We start from the raw sequence: 22,831 nt of genomic DNA, 5'->3' as shown, positions 1-22,831 counted from the left end.
TTTCTTAGGGTATCTGCTCAGACAGAGCCTCCTTCTATTATTATTATTATTAACCTCTTTATAGTATAAGGGCGGGCAAACTTGATCTGAAGAGACTATGAGAGAGGCATTGTGGGTAAGACTTAGCTGAGAGTTTTTGGCTGGCATGAGCTTGGTACCGGCCATGTCAGTTCCGAGGACGGAACCAATGTTCTGTCAATAATGAATGAATGAAGATCTACAACACAGATGGAGCGTTATGGTAAGACATAACTTCTTTATTTCTTTAATAACAATATCATTCTTTGTTGTGTAGGCACTGCATGTAAAGATTACCTAAATATGATTTGCACAGGTTTGTGGTTGAGCTCTGTGACAGTGTGCTTCTCATAAATATAATCATACAACTTTTGACATTCAGACACTGTTGCAAGCATTTCTTTTCCTATCTGATGAGTATATGTGGCTTTAAAGCTTTGGATGTAAACAACCAGTCTGCCTTTTTGTAAAATGACTGTTTTTAACCCTTGCTGATTGTTATCAACTTGTAGAGTCATATGTAAGGTAATATCATGTTGTTTTAATATGAGTGCCGAATTTTTTAACATCTACAGCAACTCAAATCATTCCTCTTGATCTGTAGCATGATAAAACTACCTTTTGTCTTTTTTTTATTTAATTGAAAATACTTAAAATGGTATATAAACTCCACTAGCAAAGCTCCACAGTCATTCTGAGTTTCACATTCACACACATTTACTTTTATTTACACTCTCATGGGCCAGTGTTTTTATTTGATTTTCTCCTAAAATATGAAGTGTTGTGTGAAAGTGTGTTTTGCCTGGGGAAAATAGTTTCATAAAATAAAAAAAGCTGAAGCCATACGGCAAGTTAATTGGCTCAGGTATGCTTTTACCATCATTTTCTTTTAAGACAGTGACAGTATTATGAGACATATATAATAATTTAAGTTAAAGATGCACTTATATAACATTTTATTTTCTTTCATGAACAGGAGGCATGGACTGTATCCGGCTTGGTGAAACTGTCATAGAGTATTCCAGTGATTTTAGGTTTTATATAACTACAAAGCTAAGAAATCCTCACTACCTGCCAGAGCTGTCCACTAAAGTGTCCTTGCTTAATTTTATGATCACTCCAGAGGGATTGGAGGATCAGCTTCTTGGAATTGTTGTTGCCAAGGAAAGGTATGTTCTAGTTCCATGTTCTAATAAGAAAGTAACACCAGGGTAGTCAGAAATTGTCCAAACTCTTGATGGAGTGAACTCTATTAAGGTTTAGAAAAAAGTTCTCAGTTGTAACATTTTAAAATAATTTATATTTTGATAACTGTAAGCTCTTCTGTATTATACTTCAGTCTTAAATGTATTGTACAGCACAGATACAGACAAGCAGAATATTGTATGCAAGGTTCTGCTGGAGGGTGGGTGGGACATCCTACTGATATCATCCTTTGAGGACGTGAGGGATGGTTTAGCACTTTGACTATCCTTTATATGTTACTGACCTAAATGGCACAAGTGTGCATAAAGACCTAACTAATTTTTATTATGGTTGACTGTAATCCTCTTTTGCAAAACGTTGGATTTGTTAGACTCTGGCATGGTCTCCTAAACTGCTTTGCAAACTCCCTTTATGACAGGATTTTCCAGATTGCTGTTAATCACTGTACTGCATTAAACCCCATACTGTTCTTATTATTCTTCAGATCTGATGTTAATTTTCATTCATTCCTCAACCATTGGATTTGGATCTGAACCTCAGATCTGGCTTAGCCACTACTATAGCTCATTGCAAACTGAAACTCTTGAGTTCCTCCTTACCCGTAATTCACCAGTTCCTAACATACCTCAGATCTTGTTTGCCACTTTTCATGTATAGATGTGGTCAGCTTTGCTCTTGAATAAATTTAGAGATAAATGCTATTTAAATACTTTTTTCCCTCTTTTTTTACTCCTGTACTCCTGTATACACTTTGTGTATTTTTTTCATACCATAGCTGGCATTTTTCTGAAGAATTTAAAACTTCTTGATATATATTTATTTATTTTACATTTGTTTACCCTGAAAGTCCGATCCAACGTCGATCAAGCCAATTTTCAGCAGAGGCCTGAGGAGATACGCTCCAAACACATGCCTTTGTAATGTGGGAGGAAACCGGTGAACCTCGAGGAAGCCCACATGAATGCAGGGAGGGCATGCAGATTCCACACAGAAGGTACCTCAGCTGAGAATTGAACCAGGGAACCTCTTGCTGTGAGGTGACAACACAACTGCTGCACCACAACCTTCATTTTTCATTGTTGGTTTATTCCTTTGTACCATTGTTGACCCCCTTTCTTTTTCTGTTTTTCATTCCTCCTTACCCTTTTCAAATAACTTAAAAAAAAACTTTTTTGTCTTGCTATCTTTGCTTCTCCATCATGTCTGAAAAAGGATTTAAAAAGTGCAGGAAATGTGGTCATAAGCTACCTTGTTCTGACACTCATGAGCTCTGTGTCTGTTGTTTAGGCCCAGAACATCTTAATGTGGAATGTACTGTTTGCAAGAGTTTTAATGCTTAAGCAATAGCGAACTGTAAAAACAAATTGATTCTTGAAGGACTACTGCCTACCACTTTTTCAGAAGCCATGTCTGGGGATTACCCCCCCCCCCAAGATACCTTCTAAGGATGTTTTAAAGAAGTCCCCCAAAAAGTTGGGTTCTTTGACACTGTCTTCAGTGGAGACTCCAGACATAGTCCAGGTTGGATCCGAAGCAATCTGACTCCAAGCCTTCCACAGAATCACCTAAAATGTCTTCAGATCGGAGTAATTTGGGTCCTAAGGTACTTTCTCAGATCCAGTACTCTCCCTGTGTAAGACCCAGTGCTGTTTAGGTCCCAACTCCCTTCCTTGAGCGACGGCATTCCAAATCACCTTCTATTGCTTCATCTCATTCTTCCAGGAGTCTCATCGAAGCCGATGTGGATAGAATGTTGAGGAAGTTTTTCTTGGTGCAAATACAGATGGGAGTTCTCCTAGCTCCTACGCCCTTGGGTCTGGAAGCCTTGGCCAGCTGTATCCTTCCAGTAATGGCTCCTTCTCTGATTCAACATTTCATTTCAGAGTCCTTGGATCTGAGTTTGCTGAGACCTTCTGGATTGGATCTGAGGAAAGTGGTATCCTTGGATCTGAGGGTTTCTCTGAGCAACCTGACACCAACAAGTTCAGAGCCGAGTCACTCTTGGAGCCGAAGCATCCCAGTCAGAATTGAGGTGCTGGAATAGACTCCAAAGTTTTCAGAGCCGTCTGTACCCCATGGAGCCTTGACCTTGGACAGCTCAGGTCTGACCTCTGCCTTGGGTAGATTGCCTTCAGGGCAGATAGAGCTGATGGAGCAGAAGCATGGCTTCAAGGCTCCATCAGCTTCTTCCACCCAGGACTGTCTGCCTTTGAGGTAGTGGAAAGAGTGTTCTCTGCTTCAGCAGGATGGACAGTATCTCCCCTCTTGAATCTTCCTTCAACATCTCATGTGTCTCTGCCCCATGAGCCTCAACATTCAACTCCACAGCAGCCAGTCCAACCCTTCTAGACTACACAGCAGGGTATCACCATCTGTTCCCATACTTCCGTGGAACATCCCACCAAGGAAGTACCCTGAAAGAGAATGTCCAAAAGGAGGCACTTGATTCCCCACAGGAATCTCTCACAGACGATACTGATTTTGATGAAGAGGAAGGATCCCCACGATCATCACCTGAAGACATCTCATTTGGAGACATTCTGGAGATTCTCAAGCAATGAGGTGGTTGTTATTCATAAAATGCTTCTCTGTAGATGGCATTTGGATCTGACCCTTCTACCTCGTGGGCAACTCCACCTGCTGATGAGCTCATTGATTTCATCTCTCATGAGGCATGGAAGGAACCTAATGCCGTTGAACCTATCCGCAAGAGACCAGACCGAATTCTGCCATCCCCGACAGGAAGAGAATACTGAAGCAAAGGACTACCAGTGGATACCATGGTCATGGCAGTAGCCACAAAGAAGGAACTTGCGGAACAACGTTCCACTGTCCATCCCTAATAGAGAGTCCAGAGATTTGGACAGATTTGGGAAGCATGTTTATGCTTTGGCAACTTCTGCTCTTATATTGCTGAATTATTTGGCACATTTCACTAGGCTGTAAAGAGATTTGATAAAGGAACTGTCAGATACTCTTTCAGGGACTACTGCGTGACTCAAGCTTCAGTAATCTCACAGTTGGTGACCCTTTAGTCCATTTCACATCTGTCTGTGTGGCTTATTTATCATGCAGCTGGGGGTATCTCAGGGGAGACGGGTTCAGACATCTGAATAAAGATACATGCCTGGATGTGCTTGTGTGACTTTGCAGAGCCATTCAAGTTCTCTTTCATCAATGCTCCCTTTGACAGATCTTCCTTATTTGGCCCCCAAGGTGAAGGATACACTCTCCAGGTGTAAAAAAGATGGAAAGACTCTCTCTGCTGTAGGAGTATGTTCTTTAACTCCTCAAAGGACCTTCTCTAGGAATCAATGAGGGGAACAGGAAATGTGGTTAAAAAAAAATCTAAGGGTCCTTTCCAAGATCCACATAGAGAAGGTTCCCCCGACTCAGAGGGGGAACACTAATGGAAGACACAGCCCACATGCCAGAGGTGGCCCTCAGAACCAGGGGTCTAGAGACATATTCTCTGATAGGACCTATCAATGCTCCTGAAAGGAGGCCTGATTGTCCTCCTCTAGAGACAATCAGGGGTCGTTTATCCCTGCATCAGACAGCCTGGCTAGATATCACAAAAGACAGCTGGGTGCAGAGGATTATTTCCAGAGGTTATATCATTCCATTTTCCCTTCCACCTCCATCCTCACAAAAGTTTTCCAGTGTTCGACCCAATCAGAGGAAAGCAGCAGCATTGGAAATACAAAAGCTGCTAGAAAAAAGAGTCATTCAAGAGGTCCCACTAGACTCTAAAGGAACTGGAACTTACTCAAGATTTTTTTTTTAGTGCCAAAGAAAACAGGGGACTGGAGACCAATTTTGAATCTCAGCAAATTGAACAAGTCAATTCAACATGCAAAGTTTCAGATGGTCACAGTTCTAGCCATCCTGCCGTTCCTAGGATGGTTGGATGTGCTCGATAGACCTTCAATTTGCATATTATCGCATAAAAATGAAAATATGGTCCAGAAGGTTCTTATGCTTCCATCTGGGAGCCAGTCAATTCCACAGCTCCCCGGGTGTTCATCAAACATATGGCAGTGGTTGTAGCTCACTGAGACTACAGGGATTTGGAGTGTTTCTGTGTTTAGATGTCCAGCTCATTACTGCTCCAACCAGGCATCTACTCATAATAGTGAGAATCGAGGTACTCCAAACTTGCTCTCTTTTGGGAATTACAATAAATTACAACAAATCTCAGTTGCAACCATCTCGAACACTGGAGTTCATAAGGGCAATTTTCAATACAGTATACGCAACAGCTTCACTTCCCCTAACCAGAATACAGACATTGAGATTCCAGGTCACATAAATTGTTCACAGCACCAAAATTTCAGCTCGTTTGATTCTTCAAGCCTTGGGGTCAGTGTCAACAGCCATAATTCTATCCCCCTGGCAAGCCATCATATGAGAATTCTTCAGTGGATGGTAGCATCCCAGTGGTAAATTCTTTATCAGTGTATGTCAGTTCAAATAACAATCACACAGACAGACAAAGGATACCTTTGATGGTGGATAAGATCAGGTCAGCTTTTACAAGGCCGTCCGTTCATTCTCCCTCAATGCAAGGCCATAGTGACCATGGACACATCCCAGATTGGGTGAGATGGGGGGGCACTTCCTGGAGAAAACAGTTCAAAGCACTTGGTCCACTGAAGAGGCCAATTTGCATAGAGATTGCATGTCCTAGAGGTGAGAGCAATGCTTTTAGTGTTGCAAGCCTTTCAGGATGCTCTACCTCTGGGGACAATTGTGATTCAAACAGACAATATGTCAGCAGTTTGGTACATCAGCAAACAAGGAGGAAGTAGATCTTACCCCTTGTGTCAAGAAGCACTCAGAGTGTGGCATTGGGGGATCTCATCCAACCATTTTCTGATAGCAACTCACATTCTGGGGAAGTCCACTGAGACAGCAGACAAATTGAGCAGGTCTATTCTACTACTTTATGAGTGGTCTCTCAACAAGAAGGTGATGGAAGCAATTTTTTTATTAATGAGGCCAGCAGCTTTTCGGCACTAATCCCCCCAACAGGGGAATCACCGAGGGATGTTCTGTTCCACAATTGGTCCTCCGAACTTCTCTGTGCTAATCCACCAACTCCATTGATTCCCAAGTTTCTGCAGAAAGCTGCAAGGTTGAAGAGCAAAGTCAGCCTCATCTCACCTTACTGGCCTCAAATTTGGTTCCCCTTCCCTTGGCCTCATCTTCTTTATCATCCTTAGATTCTGGATCCAATTCCAGACCTACTGTCTCACCCGACAGGCATGATTCATCTGGATATCTCAAACCTCAAGCTGACAGCATGGTTTCTCCACTTCCATTAATAGTCAGACTACCTATGCTCTCGTCTCCTGTTCATCATATACTTTTGTCTTTCCATAGCACTTCTACTAGGAAAATCTAAAAGACTAAATGAAAGAGGTTTGTTTGTTGGGCACATCAAAAACATATTGATCACTTTGCAGCCCATACACAAAGTTTTTTAGAATTTTTGGCAGAAATTTTTAATGAGGGAGCTAGCTCCTGTACCATTAAAGTTTAATTGGCAGCAATCTCTGACTTTCATGTAGGAGTTGACAGTTCTTCTCTAGCCTCCGCTACGATATGCAGGACCTTCCTAAGACATACTATTTTACTTAAACCACCTTATAAAGATCCTACTCCTCCATGGGATTTGAATCTTCTGTTGCAGGCCTTAATCCATTCCTCCTTTGAACCAGCAGTGAAATGTGAACTTAGACTTCTGACCTGGAAGATGATATTTTTAGTGGCTATTACCTCTGCTAGGAGAATTTCAGAACTTCGGCATTATCTTCTAAACCTCCTTACTTGATTTTCCACAAGGATAGCATGACATTAAGAACCAGCCTTTCCTTCCTTCTTAATGTGGTGTCAGAATTCAGTATGAATCAGTCTATTAACTTGTCTGTTTTCTTCCCAAAATTTGAAAACAAAGGTGACTATATGTTACATTTGCTGGATATTCCTAGACAGTTACATTTATACTTACATAGAACAAAAGAGGTTAGAAAATCTGATCAGTTATTTGTATAATTTTGCAGATAATAAATTAGGCAAATTGGTTGCAGAGGTAACATTGCCAAGGTGGATTACTGATTGCATAGCCTATGTCTATAATAAATCGAGTATTACATTGCCAAAACTTCTAAGAGCGCATTCTACTAGATCTATGGCAACCTCATCAGTATTTTTATCCAATCATTCCATGGATGATAAATGTGCAACTGCTACTTGGACAAATCCTCATACTTTTATTATTCATTACAAATTGGATCTGGTCTCGAGGGGAAGAGCAGCCTTTGGTTCAGCCATGCTCAGGAACATCCTTTCTTAGAGTCCACCTGAGATATTAGGTACCTGGTCTGTCCTAATGGTTGAGGAATGAAAGAAAATTGACAACATCAGATAAAGAAGTTATGTACTTACCATAACATTCCATCTCTGTTGTCCATTTTCATTCTTCCTCAAGTCCATACCCACCAACCTCCAAACGTTGTCATCATGGACTTCTGGAAGAGCAAGATATATCAAAGACACCGCAGTGTCTTTTATGGAGCTCCATATATTGGTTTTCATTTCTTAGGAACATTATTCTGATATTTATTACTTATGTCATCTAGCAATCAAGATCTGAGGTGAAGAATATCATTTAGAGAAACTGGAATGTGAACAGGAAGGGAGAAGGAATGGTGAAATGTGGATTTTGTTTACAATGTAGGGATATCAAAGTGGGGAAAGAGGTTACAGTCCCACATTATGGCAAGATTTATTTGAATAAAAAATATACATGCAGCAGCAAAGCTGAGGTTTATTTGGCATCATGTACCTCATGTCCCTGCTTTTATATAGGGAAAACTATCAGTACATTAAGGACACACTTTTATCAGCATAATTATGACATTTTAGCCATCCATATTGCATCACATGAGGGACATAAATTAAATTTCCCAGTCACTGATCAGGCTGCAGTGGGTGGGGGGGTCCCCTTAATGATTTTTTGGAACTAAAAGAATTGAGATGGCAACTGAGAACTAATGCGTCTGAGCTCCCTGTGTTAAATAGTGCCATCTCAATTAGTTCAATTTTAAGATTAAAAGCGCAACATTTTATGTAATAATGTTTCTATTCATCTTTACATCTTTTCATTGTCTCATTTTTTATATCCTTTTTTATATTTTTATCAATAATGTTTATATAAAATTTTAATATTTATTCTTTACATACATACAGTGTTTTAAATGCGGGTGCACATGTTGATTTATGATGGTTTTAAAAAGTGTGTAATGGTTTTTTGAGTGATATGGGGGTACATTGTTGGAACACATGGATTAATGTATGTAGCGCAGTAAGTAACAGGAATCAATTTTAATATGAAATGCTACTTTAAAACCTAGAAGGAACAGGAAATTATGTTATTTTCCATGGAGATATATATAGATGGGGGTTTAAGTATTTCTGTATTCTGCTGAAGTTTCTGTTAAGAAACAAAAGCACTTAATATTAAAGTGTTGTGGTGTGGATTCCTGGCTCCTATTGTTTTTTACATTTGTGGTTGGTGGACTGTGACTTGTAATTAAGATCTGAGGTATGTTAGAAATTGGTGCGTTATGGGTAAGGAAGGCCACAAGCTATAGTAATGGCCAAATCAGATACAAGGTTTGGATCCAATCCCAATGGATGAGAAGAATGAAAATGGACAGCACAGATGGAACATTATGGTAAGTACATAACTTCTTTTTTTTCGCAGTCAAAGGTGTACAAAGAAATGCAAAAAAACACCAACAGCTATTCAGTCATTCTTTCAGCCTTCCACAACACCTTACAAAATATGGAATGGCATCACTGTTATGGAAATGCATAGTTCCAAATCTAGTAGTGCTGTATCAAAAACTTAGCTCGACGGAATGAAGCATTTCAGATTCTCTTGGACATTTTATCTTCAGGTCCCTAACATTAAGTGCATGGAGTATCCATCTTGAGCTACCTCTTTCCCTCATGACCATATTGTAGGCAAAATATTGTCACATCTTGAAATATGCTGTAAGTTCACTGGACTGCTCATTTTTATGAAGGTAGAGAATCAGTAGCCAAAAACATACTCATTCCTAGCATAAAATATGACCTGCAGTTAATTACTATCATATCCTTCACTGATACTAGTATTCTCAAAGTTATTATCATCAAAGTCTGTAGATTTATAATCTTGCCTAGCCCCAGGGAACAGTACATACTTCCCACCTTTCATTGTCTAACTATATCAGGTTGAATTATTCTTCTGCTAGGCACCCTGTTTTACAAGCTACTCAGACTGAGTATTTGCCTTCTGTACAGATGTAAGCTATCAAGTACATTACTCATAGCCGAAAATCCCACAATCAGGGTGCCATTACATTTACGTACTTCCCTTTGGAGTCTTGCTGTTGAACAAGAGAAGCTGTCTACAAATAGTCCCAGCAGTATGGAATAAGATCCCATCATACAAAAGAAATTCTGAATCCGCTGCACACCTCAAAACTAATTTACATAACTACTTAACTCTTCTCTGTGTTGCCACTTTCAGAAGAACAGGTGATTATTTTTATTTTCTTCCATTTCACTAAACCATAATGTATTGTTTACATTGTTTGAATAATCAGTTTTCTTCAGTCTAAGTATCCTCTCTTCCTCTTTCATTTGCATTTGTTTGCTTTCTTTTGTTAACCTTTTTCCTTCACTCTGTTGAGTAATCTTCCCTCTTTTTTATCCCTGTATCTAAATAGGCTCATCTCCACTGTTTACATTTAAATGTATATTTATATTCCCCTTCTTCACTACATGCTGTGTAACCAGTTTATTCACTCATGCTCACACTCACTCTTTATCCATTACAGAGTTTTAGTTAATCTTTAATGTAATGAATGAGATTATTCAAAATATGCATTATATATTCTGAACATGTAAACAATGAAGTAATGTCTGTTCTATTGCTAATGCCTTTTTTTCTTTTACTCCTGTTGATTTTTTTTCTCTGTGTGTATACCTTTGGCCCTAGTTATGGTTGAAAATGTTTTTAAGCTGGCTAACAGATCATGTTGTCAAAACCCATCCTCAGAAAACTAGAGTGCTGTACACCCCTAAGGACAGACACTACTGGATAAGTGACCTCTTGTGGACTCCATAGTGGTAACTGTAACTACTAAGAGAGATATTCCAGAGGATGTTTAAGCTATTCATCCACCAAACAAGGATAACAAGAGCATGGATCGGCTTAGGAAGGGAGTATATTCTTCCAGCATGTTCCCTGTCAGAGTCCTGAACTGCACAATGCACATGATTAGATTTCAGTGGGATATATCAAAGAAAGCAGGTGACACCCAGAAATAGTTGCCAACTGGGGAACTGTAGTCACAGCTGGAAAACCAAGTGGCAGCTGTAAGTACCATATCATTGTTAGCCATCCGTCTAATCCATAATGCCATGGATGGTACAGCCAGTGCAGAGGGTTTGGACTTAGTAATGAGAAGACAAGCCTGGTTGTGCCTTACAGATTTCACAGAATACATTAAGGTGGCATCCATCAGTGCCCTTTGATGGCACCAGCTTGTTTGTGCAACAAGGTAAACAGAACCTGTTGCATTGTGAACAGGAGGGCAAACCACTCTCATCTGTTGGGTTAAGGTTTGCAGCCCCTCAAAGTATGTTCCCTGCAGTCAAAAAGGGGCTAAGAATTTATAGTTTTGTGTGTCCTTACAGCCCCAGAAAAGACAACAGCAGGATAAGTGTTTCCAGGGTAGAGAACACTTCTGAACTAGGCACCGCCGAAGAGGCAAATGTGATCCCAATCACCAGAGTTAAAGAGGAACCTTTCAGGGATTTTGCTTCTATGTATCATGAAGGGCTGCCCAGCTGTCCCACTCTGGCAGTCAGGGGTCATCTTTCGTTACACATTCTGGCATTTCTAGTCATCATGCCAAAAAGATGAATAAGGAGCATCATATCCAGAAGCTACTGTATTCCCTTTTTTTGAAGTGCTCACAAGACTGAAATCCCTTCCCCCGAATATCCCACCTTGACAAAGGAAAGCAGCCTTGAAAGAGTTCCACAGCCTTCTTCTGAAAAGAGCCATTTAGGAAGTCCCACCAGACCAGAGAAGATCTGGATTTTCCTTCAGACTCCTTTCAGTGTCTAAAAAAGAAAAAGGACCTCAGGCCAATTCTCAAGTTATTTAAACAAGTTTGTAAAGAAGGAATCCTTTTGGGTAGTCTTGCTGCAGTCCATGTAGCCATGTCCTCAGGCTCTTTAAGATGCCTACCAACACATAAAAATAGTGACACCATTGAAATAATTGCTTTACATAAATGTAGTAGCCAGTTATTATTAATTTTGGCAGTAACTTATTTAGAGTGGTTAAAAGGGCCAACAGCCCTGAGTGCAAAGTGCTGGAGGAGATAATCAGCCAGTCCCAATCACTCTTTAATGTAATGCCAGCTTTTAAAAGCCAATATTGAATTTGCAGTCAAACATGAGCGCTGTAACAATCCAAGTGCGATCCAAACTGTAGTGACTGATTGCTGCAATGTAGCAAACAGTTTGCTACAGTTTAAAAGTAAAAAAAAAAAAAAACTAAAACCTGAGATCTGTAGTGCTTTGTGCAGGCAGGGTGCAAATTGTAGCAACTGTTTACTACAGTTTAAAAATAATTAAGAAATGTTTGTTTTTTTTCTGTTTTGTTTTTTAAACTAAAACATGAGTGCTGTAGCACTCTGTGAAGGCAGGGTATAAACTGTAGAAACTATTTGCTACATTTGCAATAAGCAGATTGCTACAGTTTAAAAAAAATTTTTTTAAACTAAAACATGAGCTCTGAAGTGCTCCATGCAGGCAGATACAAACTGTTGCAACTGTTTGCTACAGTTTAAAAGAAGATTTTTTTTTCTAATAAAATATGTTAAAGGAGGGTTGGGGGCAGGGCACAGGAATAGGACCCAAATGGCTGGGCCTTGAGAGAGGGTCACCTGGTTGGTATGAGTAGAAAAAATGTCCATTTTTATTTATTTTTTTCCTTGGGAGGGTGCATAGATCTAACGGTAATAAGCGATCACTTATGGCTTATTACAGTGAATTGCTATTTTTTTCTTTGTTCTTCACTTGAAGAGCTGAGGGGTTGGGGCACTGGTTCATAGCACCAGCGCTGGGCACTAATTGAACCAGCAATGATTCTGAGTTTTGGCAGTACCTTTCAGATTCACCACAGTCTCCCAGGTGTTTATCAAATGCATGTCTCTAGTCACAGCTCATGTGCGACTTTTGGGTGTTCAAATTTTCCGTTCCTGGATGATTGGCTCCTGCAGCTCTCCTTGTGGAGTGGCTTCTTTTAGCAACACAATACTTGCTCCAGATACGTCTACCATTTGGCATTATGGTCAGTGTGACCAAGTCTCAACCAGAGTCTTCTCAAGATCTAGTTTTCATAGGTTGCCAGTTGGACACACTCAGTCAGATAACAAAGTTATCCCAAGAATGGATTTTGTATGTAACCTCAGAAGTCATGTATCTTTTGCAGGAGAATGAACCCATTACCACTGATGTGATCAAAGAGCTGGGACTCATCATATCTTCAATTCAAATTGTATTTTATGCTTGCCTCAACATGCAAATATTGCAATGGACTCTTCAAAATCAGTGATATCAGGCTTCGTAACATTTAGATCACAGAATCAGTATATCAAGGACTTGCAGCAGGAGTTTATACACATGAACAGACTCACAAAATCTTTCATCTGGAGAACCTTCTTCAGAACTCACCTGAATGCCAGTGTTACCACAGATACATCCATTTAGAGTGGGGAGCATTATCAAAACAGGACAGTTAAGCATATGTGCACTCCACAAGAGGCCATATTGCACATCACTGATGTTCATCGTGCATACAGCTGCAGTAATCACAGATGGAGTTTTCTGCCTTCAGGCGGTCCCTCGGTCGGCCGAATTCCAAAGTCTTGGTCCGGCGTCGGTTGTTGTCGCTTTCTCTTCTGACGTCAGTGAGGCCAGAGTATATAAGACACAGCCGACGCCATGTTCTTCAGTCTTTTTTGCCGCGCGGTGCCGGAAGCAGAAGCAGTTCGCAAGTGCCGGTCGGCCAGCTCCTGAATTACGAAAATTTTGGAACCGAAGTCTTCATTAAAGCTAAGTACCCCGTTGGGGAAACTTTTCTTGCCTCAGACCGATGTCAGAAAAAGTTAATAATTGTATTTCTTGTGGGAAGCAAATACCGCATAAGGATTTCCATTCCCCTCTGCATACCTTGTTTGGGCCCAGACCACGACGTCTCAGGCTGTCGCTTTTGTGCTACCTTCAATAAACGCACTATTAAGCGTCGGGCGGAGTTCGCCCAGCACTACTTTGGTAAAGCTTTTGATTATAAAATGTCGTCGGACACTCCGACTACCGTTTTGTCCAAAAAACGCAAGGAAAAGGACCGACACGCGAGGCCCGCGGTCCCCGCCGACACCACGCCAAAACAGGCTACACGTGGTCCGGTTCTCAGCGAGACGCCTTTGCAGTCCCTGACTACCGACGACACTCCTTTGGCGGTGTCCTCTGTACCCGAGACCGCTGGGACCTCGGCCCTTTCCCAGACTACAACCGAAGCCTTTGCTAATGTTGAGCCTACTAATGTGGACAGGTCCACCTCCACCCATGGTGTATTTAGGCCCTCATCTTCTTTTTCAATTAAGGCCTTTACTAAATCCAAAGCAGCCAGGCATCCCACGAGGCCTGTTGCACAGGGCCCATCTCCTGGTCCCATGCCTAAAAAAACAGATGCTTAAAATGGCTGAGGATTTAATTACTCTTATCAGAGGTTCTCAACCCCCTCCTGACAAGAGACCCAGAGTGGAGGAAGATTCTCCCTCTTCGGATCAGGGATCCATTTTATCAGAACATTCTGATGCAGAGGAACACTCTTACTCTCCTTTTGAGGATTCGATGCAGAACAGTCCATTCCTTCTGTATCCCTCCTGAGGATTTTTCCTTTGGGGAAACCTTGCACACCTTGAGGGAACACTTCCATTGGGAAGGCCAAGACTTTTCAGATTCCAAGAAAAGACTTAGGGAATTTCTTTTGTTACCTCAACACAGACCTCTGGCTATACCCCTGTTTTGGACATACTGGATGATGTCTATTCGGAGGCTTGTCTTAACCCAGATTCTCTGCCTCCTGCACCAGTCAAACCTGATAGGTATTACAGAGTACCCAGCTCTCACCAATTTCTCTTCAAAAGCCATAATGCTGACCCTGAAACCATTTCACAAGGCCCCAAGGGATTGAAGGCCTCCACTGCCAAGAATCCACTTCCTGCAGAAAGGGAATCAAGATCTTTAGAAAGGTGGGGTAAAAAGGTATATACCTCGGCCACCCTAGCCATGAGGGCCTTAAATTGTCAGTTTCATATGCTTAAATATCAACAGTTCCTGTTATCTCAATTAAGGAACAAAATGTCTCAACCTGAACAACCAGATTTAAAGGAGTTACAGGATATGATGCATAGTGCAGAGCAAGTGGGTAAACACACCTTACAATGTGGTTATGATGCCCTAGAGGCCTCAAGTAGAGCGGCTGCTACAGGATCAGTCATTCGCAGACATGCCTGGCTTAGGGAACAAAATTTGCCTGATCATGTGAAAGCTAAACTTCTAGATGCTCCTTTACAAAAGGATGTGCTGTTTGGTACTAATGCTGAGGAGATACTACGGAAAATGGAAGAAAAAGCCAAATCTATGCAAACTGTCAAAGCTTTCTTACAGGTCCAACCACCACGTTTTAGCAGAAATTGGCCCTCAAAAAACTGGTCCTTTCCAGCCACTGACAAGCCCCAAAGAGGTAGATACAGACGCACAAGGGGCAGAGGGCAATCACAAGGATCATATAGAGGCCGACATTGGCAAACTCCAGCACCAAGAGGTGGCGAAGACAGTGCTCAAAAATACAGGAAGCAAACCCAATGACTCCCTCATTTCCATGCCAAGCATGTCTCAGCTGGCAGCACCTTTGGGAGGGAAACTAGCATTATTTGCAAGCAATTGGCATATTGTCACAACAGACAAATGGATCCTGGACATTATAAACAGAGGCTACAAATTTCAATTTCACACTCTTCCAAAAATGAGAGGCATGCCAAACCTGCCACAAAATCAAAGGGCAGAGGCACAACTGCAAATTTCAAAGCTCATAAGCATGAGAGCTATTCAAGAGGTACCTACTCAACAACAAGGTCAAGGTTTTTATTCAAGACTTTTCCTGGTACCAAGGAAAGGAATTGACTGGAGACCCATTTTGGACTTGTCCATCCTAAACACATTTCTACTCGTACCAAAATTCAAGATGCTCACATTACAGCAGCTTCTTCCCATGCTGGGCAAGGAGTTTTGGCTGGTAACATTGGACCTCAAGGAGGCATACCTGCATGTCCCAATCAGACAAAGCTGCAGAAGATACCTCAGATTTCTTGCAGGTTCAATCCACTATCAATTCTCTGCATTGCCCTTTGGCTTATCTACTGCGCCCAGAGTATTCACAAAGTGCCTGGCATCAGTGATTGCCTACTGCAGACTTCAAGGGATACAAATTTACCCTTATCTGGACGACTGCCTGATCCAAGTGGACAGCAAGCACATACTTCTGGAACATCTGGCATATGTGACATGATTACTGCTTTCTCTGGGATATACAGTCAACAAAGAGAAATCAAGGCTAACACCATCTCAGAAAATAACTTTCCTGGGTGCCAACTTGGACACAAACACCCAGATGGCCTACCTTACGCCAGAAAAACAGGGGCAACTATCTCAGTACTTCAAAATACTAGCAAAAAGTACCAGGCTTACTGCAAGGAAAATCCTGCAGGCTCTGGGATTCATGGCATCTTGCATTCTTTTAATCCCATGTGCAAAGCTGCATATGAGGAAACTTCAATGGTACCTAAAAAATCTATGGTCTCAACACAGTCACAGTTTGGATACAATATTACCAATAATTCCATGTTTGCAAAAGGAATTTCTATGGTGGGCCCAAGCATGTCAAGCAAACACAGGCCTCCCATTCTGCAAGCCTCAAGCAAAGCAAGTCATCACCACAGATGCCTCAGATTACGCCTGGGGGGCGCACATAACGGACAGGTGCATTCAGGGCAAATGGTCCCAAAAGGAAAAGCACCTTCACATCAATCAAAAAGAAATGCTAGCAGTAATAAATGCAATTACAGCTTTCAAGGACTTCCTGCATCCAGGACAATTACTGATAAGAACAGACAACACCACAGTAATGTGGTACATAAACAAACAAGGAGGAACACATTCATACCCCTTGTGCAGACTAGCCATGACTCTTTGGAACTTGGCTCTGGAAAGGCAAATTGAACTTCAAGCACAGTACTTGCCAGGATTGGAAAACACACTGGCAGACAATCTAAGCAGAAATATGACAGATCCACACGAATGGAAGTTACATCCTCAGGTGTTTACAGAAATAATCCAAGCGTGGGGGAGGCCAGACATAGATCTTTTTGCCTCCCACAGGAATCATCAATTGGAAAAGTTTTGCTCGAGGACCTTTCATCCAAAGGCCTGGAGAGTGGACGCCCTTTCATTCAGTTGGACAGCATGGACAGTTTACGCATTCCCACCTCTGCCTCTTCTGCCCAAGGTGCTTTTGAAAGCAAGAACAGACAAACCGAAGATGATACTGATTGCTCCAGATTGGCCAAGGCAACACTGGTACCCACTCCTGAGGAGCCTAACACATACTCCTCCCTGGTCCCTGCCTCTAATGCCTCTTCTGCTGACTCAGCACAGCTACAAAACTCTTCACAGTCAGCTGAAAACACTCAATCTCGCTGCATGGAAAATTCCTTAACACCACAACAGACCCTACTCTCCAAGGAGGTGCAGGATGTCATTTTGGAGGCCAGAAAGCCATCTACTAGAAAAGCTTACTCCGCAAAATGGAAGCGGTTTTGCTCTTGGAATGAGAAAAGAGGCCAGGACCCTAGAAAACTGAACTTGCCTCAGGTACTACAGTATCTAGCTGAGCTGCTGAACAGTGGACTTTCATTTTCTTCCATAAAAATCCATGCCTCAGCCATTTCTGCAGAATTCAACACAGATCCTCCTTTATTTTCTCACCCACTCTTACGACAGTTCCTCAGAGGGGCTAAGAATATAAGACCCCCAAGGAAGCAACCAATACCAGCCTGGGATCTTAATTACATTCTAGAAAAATTAACATTGCCTCCTTTTGAACCAGCTGCCTCAACAGATTTGCAATATTTGTTCTGGAAAACAGCATTCCTTCTGGCTATCACTTCAGCTCGTAGGGTTTCTGAACTACAGGCCCTCATGGCGGTGCAGCCCTTTCTCATTTTCCATCAGGACAGGGTTTCTCTTTGTACCAACCCATCATTTATGCCTAAAGTGGTATCCAGGGTAGCTTTAAATCAAGCCATACACCTACCTACCTTTTACCCCAATCCTCAAAACAAAGGGGAAAGGCTGCTACACTCTTTAGACATCCATAGGCAGCTACGTTATTATTTGGACAGAACAAAGTCCTTCAGGAAATCAGAACAACTCTTTGTGTCCTATGCTGTAGGGGCTCAAGGGAAGCCAGTTACAAAACAGACTATTTCAAAGTGGATAGGCCACTGCATACGGTTTTGTTATTCCTATCATGGGAAATCTGTTCCTACAGGTATCAGATCACACTCCACCAGGGCCACAGCTACCTCTACAGCCTTCCTCAGAGGAGTTCCTACCAAAGATATTTTGGAGGCAGCCACTTGGAGTTCTGTACATACCTTCACAAAACACTACCACCTGCCTTTATATTCCAGAACAAGAGCAGGCTTTGCCACTGCTGTTTTGCAGGGCATTCTGGCTCAACCCAGTTCCTCCTAGTACCTACCACCCTGTGCATAGCTTTGGGACTCTACCCATCTGTGATTACTGCAGCTGTATGCACGATGAACATAGTACAGTTTTGTACCTACCATAAATGTAGATGTTCGAGTGCTAATACAGCTGCAGTACAGGTTTCCCTCCCTCCTTCCCCACTTGGTAAAGGCATGGGGCCTAACATCCTCTTCATAATATCTGACTGGGTTATCCTGCTATGTTTTATTTGCTTGCAACCACTGATTTTGGTTTATTTTACATTGCGTGTATATGCATATATGCATTATTTATGTATTGCCTTCCTTCTGGGGGCACCTGACATCTGGGGCAAGAAAGACTGAAGAACATGGTGTCGGCTGTGTCTTATATACTCTGGCCTCACCGACGTCAGAAGAGAAAGCGACAACAACCGACGCCGGACCAAGACTTTGGAATTCGGCCGACCGAGGGACCGCCTGACGGCAGAAAACCCCATCTGTGATTACTGCAGCTGTATTAGCACTCGAACATCTACATTTATGGTAGGTACAAAACTGTACATGTGAGAGTGTTCAATCTCACCGTTTGTTTTTACACACAGATAAAGTGGGGTTCGGAGCCGATCCTCGGCTCCGAGTCGGCCGCATAGCAAAGCTCTGCATCTAAGAGAAGCTCGAGACCAGGCTATATCCCACAATCCTCCCTGCCATTACTCAGATCTAGTTTGCCGCTGCAACAGGTCACATCGCGTTAGAGAGCTCAGACCAGAGTTTAAGAATATTGACAGATAAGATAGTATTTTTTTCTTCTTGTTAGTCCTAAAAGTTATAGTTTTTTGTTTGTGAATACTTGTATTTTATTTACTATAGTGTGTGTGTGTGTGTGACTATAGTTATTTAGTTAGTTTATTTCTATAGGTTTCCCTTTTGGGGCCTACCTCCTTCTAACTTCTAATTCTAATTCTCTTTAAATTTTATTTTACCTCACTTCTTCAGTATGTCTGAAAAAGTTAAAAGTGGGTTCAAAAGGTGCCAGTGTGGACAGAAAATGTCCATCACTGACAACCACACCTCCTGCGTCTACTGTCTTGGCCCTCTCCACTTGCAAGAGGATTGCTCCATTTGCCATTCCTTCAGTGGGAGGGTCATGACAGATAGACGCAGGAAACTTATTGATAGGGGGCTTCTTAAGCCTGCTTTTCAAGAAGCCTTGGACAAGTCGGACCAGGCTTCTAAGTCTTCGAAGGGGTCAAAGATGTCAGAGCCCATGTCATCGGCTCCGAGTACATCTTCCAAAGTTCGTTCGCCGGTTCCACAGACTTCGGGGCCGAGCGTTGAACGATTGTCTATCACTGAGCCCCAGGTCTTGGAACCGGTCGGAACTACCACCACCGTCGATTCTTCGGTCGGTGCCATCTTCGGCTCCTTCGACCCGTTCTTCCAGACCACTTTCTGATACTGATGTGGATCGTGTTGTGCAGAAACTGATGGAGAACACGGCTCTTTCCAGGTTGATTGCAGTTTCCTCCCAGTTGGTGTCAAAACTAGAAGGCCTCCCTTTATCTCCAACAGGTCCTCCTTCGAGACCCATTCAGTCTTCGGAGCCGGAAGAGGATGAGCCGATGATAGTGGAGCCATCGGTGCCGAAACCGTCCATAGCACGATCGACACCACTTACCTCGACTCCATCGGAACTGATAGGTGAGTCTCGGAGTCGACGATCTCTCCTTGGTTCCGTGACCGAGAGTCGTACCGACCTTTCGGTGCCGACTCTCCCTCTCGGGGCCTCGGCACAGATCAGCTCGGCTCCGTCCTCGGGGTCGAGACCCATGGGCCCCGTGTCTCGGATTCTTCCATGTTCTTCGGAACCGGGAGAGTCCTCGGCCCGAGGTTCAGGGGCCTTTGACCTCATGAGGAAGGTTTTGTCTACACAGACAACCACTACATTGGATGCGTCTTCTCCCTCCCCTAAGGAGCCGCTCTCTGTTTCTGTTCCCACGACACATCCAAAGCGTGGAGCACCATTGTCTCAGCCATCCCTAGAGGATGCCCCCTGTTCCTCTGAGGCCTCACCGGAATCCCCCTCCAATGAGGTCCCGAGGAAAAGATTGTGCAAGAGGAGGCACTTAGACTCCCCACAGGAATCTTTAACATCTGACACTGACTTGGAGGAGTCAGAGGGGTCCCCAAAATCACCCTCCGAAGATGTCTCATTTGCGGACATATTGGAGATATTAAAACAGAGGGGTGATTGGCAGTCCCTAGCCCCCACTGAGGACGAGTCAGTGTTGCTGAAGGCAGTTGGTGCTCAACCTTCTACCTCCTGGGTTACTCCGCCCTTCGATGAGTTAATGGAATTAATTGCTCGAAGGGCGTGGGAAACACCGGACACAGTGGAACCGGTCCCTAGAAAGCCAAGTAAGTTCATTACTGCCCCCCAGGACAAGACTTACCTAACAAAAGGAGTCCCCGTTGACGCTATGGTTGTGGCAGCAGCCACTAAAAAGGAGATGTCAGAGTCTTCCTCTTCTGTTCATCCTCCTAATAAGGATTCTAGGGCTATGGACAGATACGGGAAGCGCGTTTTTAGTTCAGCGACTTTTTCCATGCGTTCGCTAAACTATTTGACACATTTTACATGACTACAGAGGGATCTCATCAAGGAGCTGAGAGATACCCTCCAGGGTAACACAGATGCTGCTGTTTCAGATAAGGTGACAGCACAACTTAACACCCTTACCTCTGTAGTGAACTCGTCCATGAGGCTCATCTCGTATGCGGCTGAAGGGTCGAGTAGGGCCCCAGCTTCAGCGATTGCTCTACGAAGACAATCCTGGATGCGGCTGTGCTCTTTTGCGGAAGCCTTCAAGTCTTCTTTCGCCAATGCCCCCTTTGATGGTGCCACTCTTTTTGGGCCCAAAGTGAAAGAGACATTAACTCGGTATGAGCAAGAAGGAAAGACTCTGTCTGCTGTTGGAGTCCGTTTTTCTGTTCCATCCAGACCGTACCCCAAAGGGCAACGAGGCGGAAAAATGTGGTTCCGTAGAACTCAGGGATCTTTCCAGGCCACACAGAGTGAACCCCCCCCCCCAGAGGCAGAGGGGGGGGCAGACATGGAAGACGCCACCCTGGCAGCAGAGGGGGTCCGCAGAACCAAGGCGACAGGGATACTATCCCTGGTAAACCTTTCCAGCACTCCTGAATGGAGACCCGACTGTCCTGCTCTGGAGGCAGTTGGGGGTCGCTTGGCTTTATACCCACAGGCCTGGCAAACTCTCACCTCAGACTCCTGGGTAAAAAGCATTATAACCAGAGGATACAAAATACCCTTTATGTCAACTCCACCCCAACACAGAAGGTCTCCAGATGTACCACCCCGTCTGCGAGGCCAAGCAGCAATAGAAATTTCAAAGCTGCTCCAAAAAAGAGTCATTCAGCCAGTCCCGGCAGACCAAAAAGGATCCGGAACTTACTCAAGGTTCTTTTTAGTTCCAAAAAAGACAGGGGACTGGAGACCCATTTTGGATCTCAGCAATCTCAATACCTTCGTAAAGAAGGAAAAGTTCTGGATGGTCACGCTTCAATCGATCCTTCCATTTTTACAGAAGGACGACTGGATGTGCTCAATAGATCTCAAGGACGCGTACTACCACATCAAGATGGCCAGACTGTCCAGAGATCACCTGCGCTTCCGGCTGGGAGTCAGTCATTTTCAATTTCGAGCCCTGCCCTTTGGGCTCACCTCAGCCCCAGGGTATTCACCAAATGCATGGCAGTGGTAGCATCTCACTTGAGATGTCTAGGATTCCGGGTGTTTCCCTATCTGGACGACTGGCTCCTCACCGCCACCACCGAGCGTCTCCTCATACAAGCAAAAAACTATACAGTCAACCTTTGTTCCCACCTAGGGATTTCCATAAACTTCAAAAAATCTGTCTTATTGCCCTCACAGCATATTTCATTCATCGGAGCGGACCTAGATACCCGTTTAACATTAGTAAAGCTCCCTCAAGTAAGGGCTTCATCCCTCAAGGAACAGGTTCTTCTTCTGCTGCAATGCAGGAAAGCCCCGGCCAAATTGGTGTTGAAAGTTTTGGGTCTCATGGCAGCGTCCCTGATTGCGATTCCCATGGGAAGGTTGCACATTAGACTCCTCCAATGGCTACTGTTCACGCAGTGGTCATTCCAACAGTTACCCCTAAAGTACGAGATCCTGATAACGGATTCCTGCAAATGGGACCTCTCATGGTGGGTGTCCAGCCAGGACCTCACTATGGGTCGTCCATTTGTTCTACCAAATCCGACAGCCACTATAACCACGGACGCTTCCCTGATAGGGTGGGGGGGACTTTTTCAGGGAAGAACAGTCCAAGGGGAATGGTCCGACATCAAGTACAACCTGCACATAAATGTTCTAGAAATGAGGGCGGTGTTCCTAGCGTTGCAACACTTTCAAACCCTCCTACCTCTAGGGACAGTAGCAGTTCAGACAGACAACATGTCTGTAGTCTGGTACATAAACAAACAAGGGGAACCAAATCTTACCCATTATGCAGAGAGGCCATGAGAATTTGGCAATGGGCAGAGTCCACGGGTCGCTTTCTGATAGCAACGCACATCCAGGGGTCATCCAACGTCATTGCGGACAGGTTGAGCAGAGCCATCCTGTTACCTCA

At 43.3% G+C, this 22,831-nt stretch overlaps 1 protein-coding gene across 1 annotated transcript in view; it reads left to right on the top strand.

The window, feature by feature from the left end:
- Positions 1-22,831, top strand: part of DNAH12 (dynein axonemal heavy chain 12) — a 4,520,724-nt gene that overhangs the window by 3,740,399 nt on the left and 757,494 nt on the right. Inside the window, exon 54 of the mRNA XM_044078497.1 lies at positions 995-1,187. Within this exon, the coding sequence (XP_043934432.1) occupies positions 995-1,187 (193 nt within the window). The remainder of the gene's footprint in view (positions 1-994; positions 1,188-22,831) is intronic.

This window comes from Protopterus annectens, chromosome 7.part1, assembly GCF_019279795.1.
Source record: "Protopterus annectens isolate FY-2018-M chromosome 7.part1, PAN1.0, whole genome shotgun sequence".
Classification (NCBI taxonomy): domain Eukaryota; kingdom Metazoa; phylum Chordata; order Ceratodontiformes; family Protopteridae; genus Protopterus; species Protopterus annectens.
Note: the sequence above shows the minus strand (reverse complement) of the source record. Positions and strands in the feature narration are given on the sequence as shown.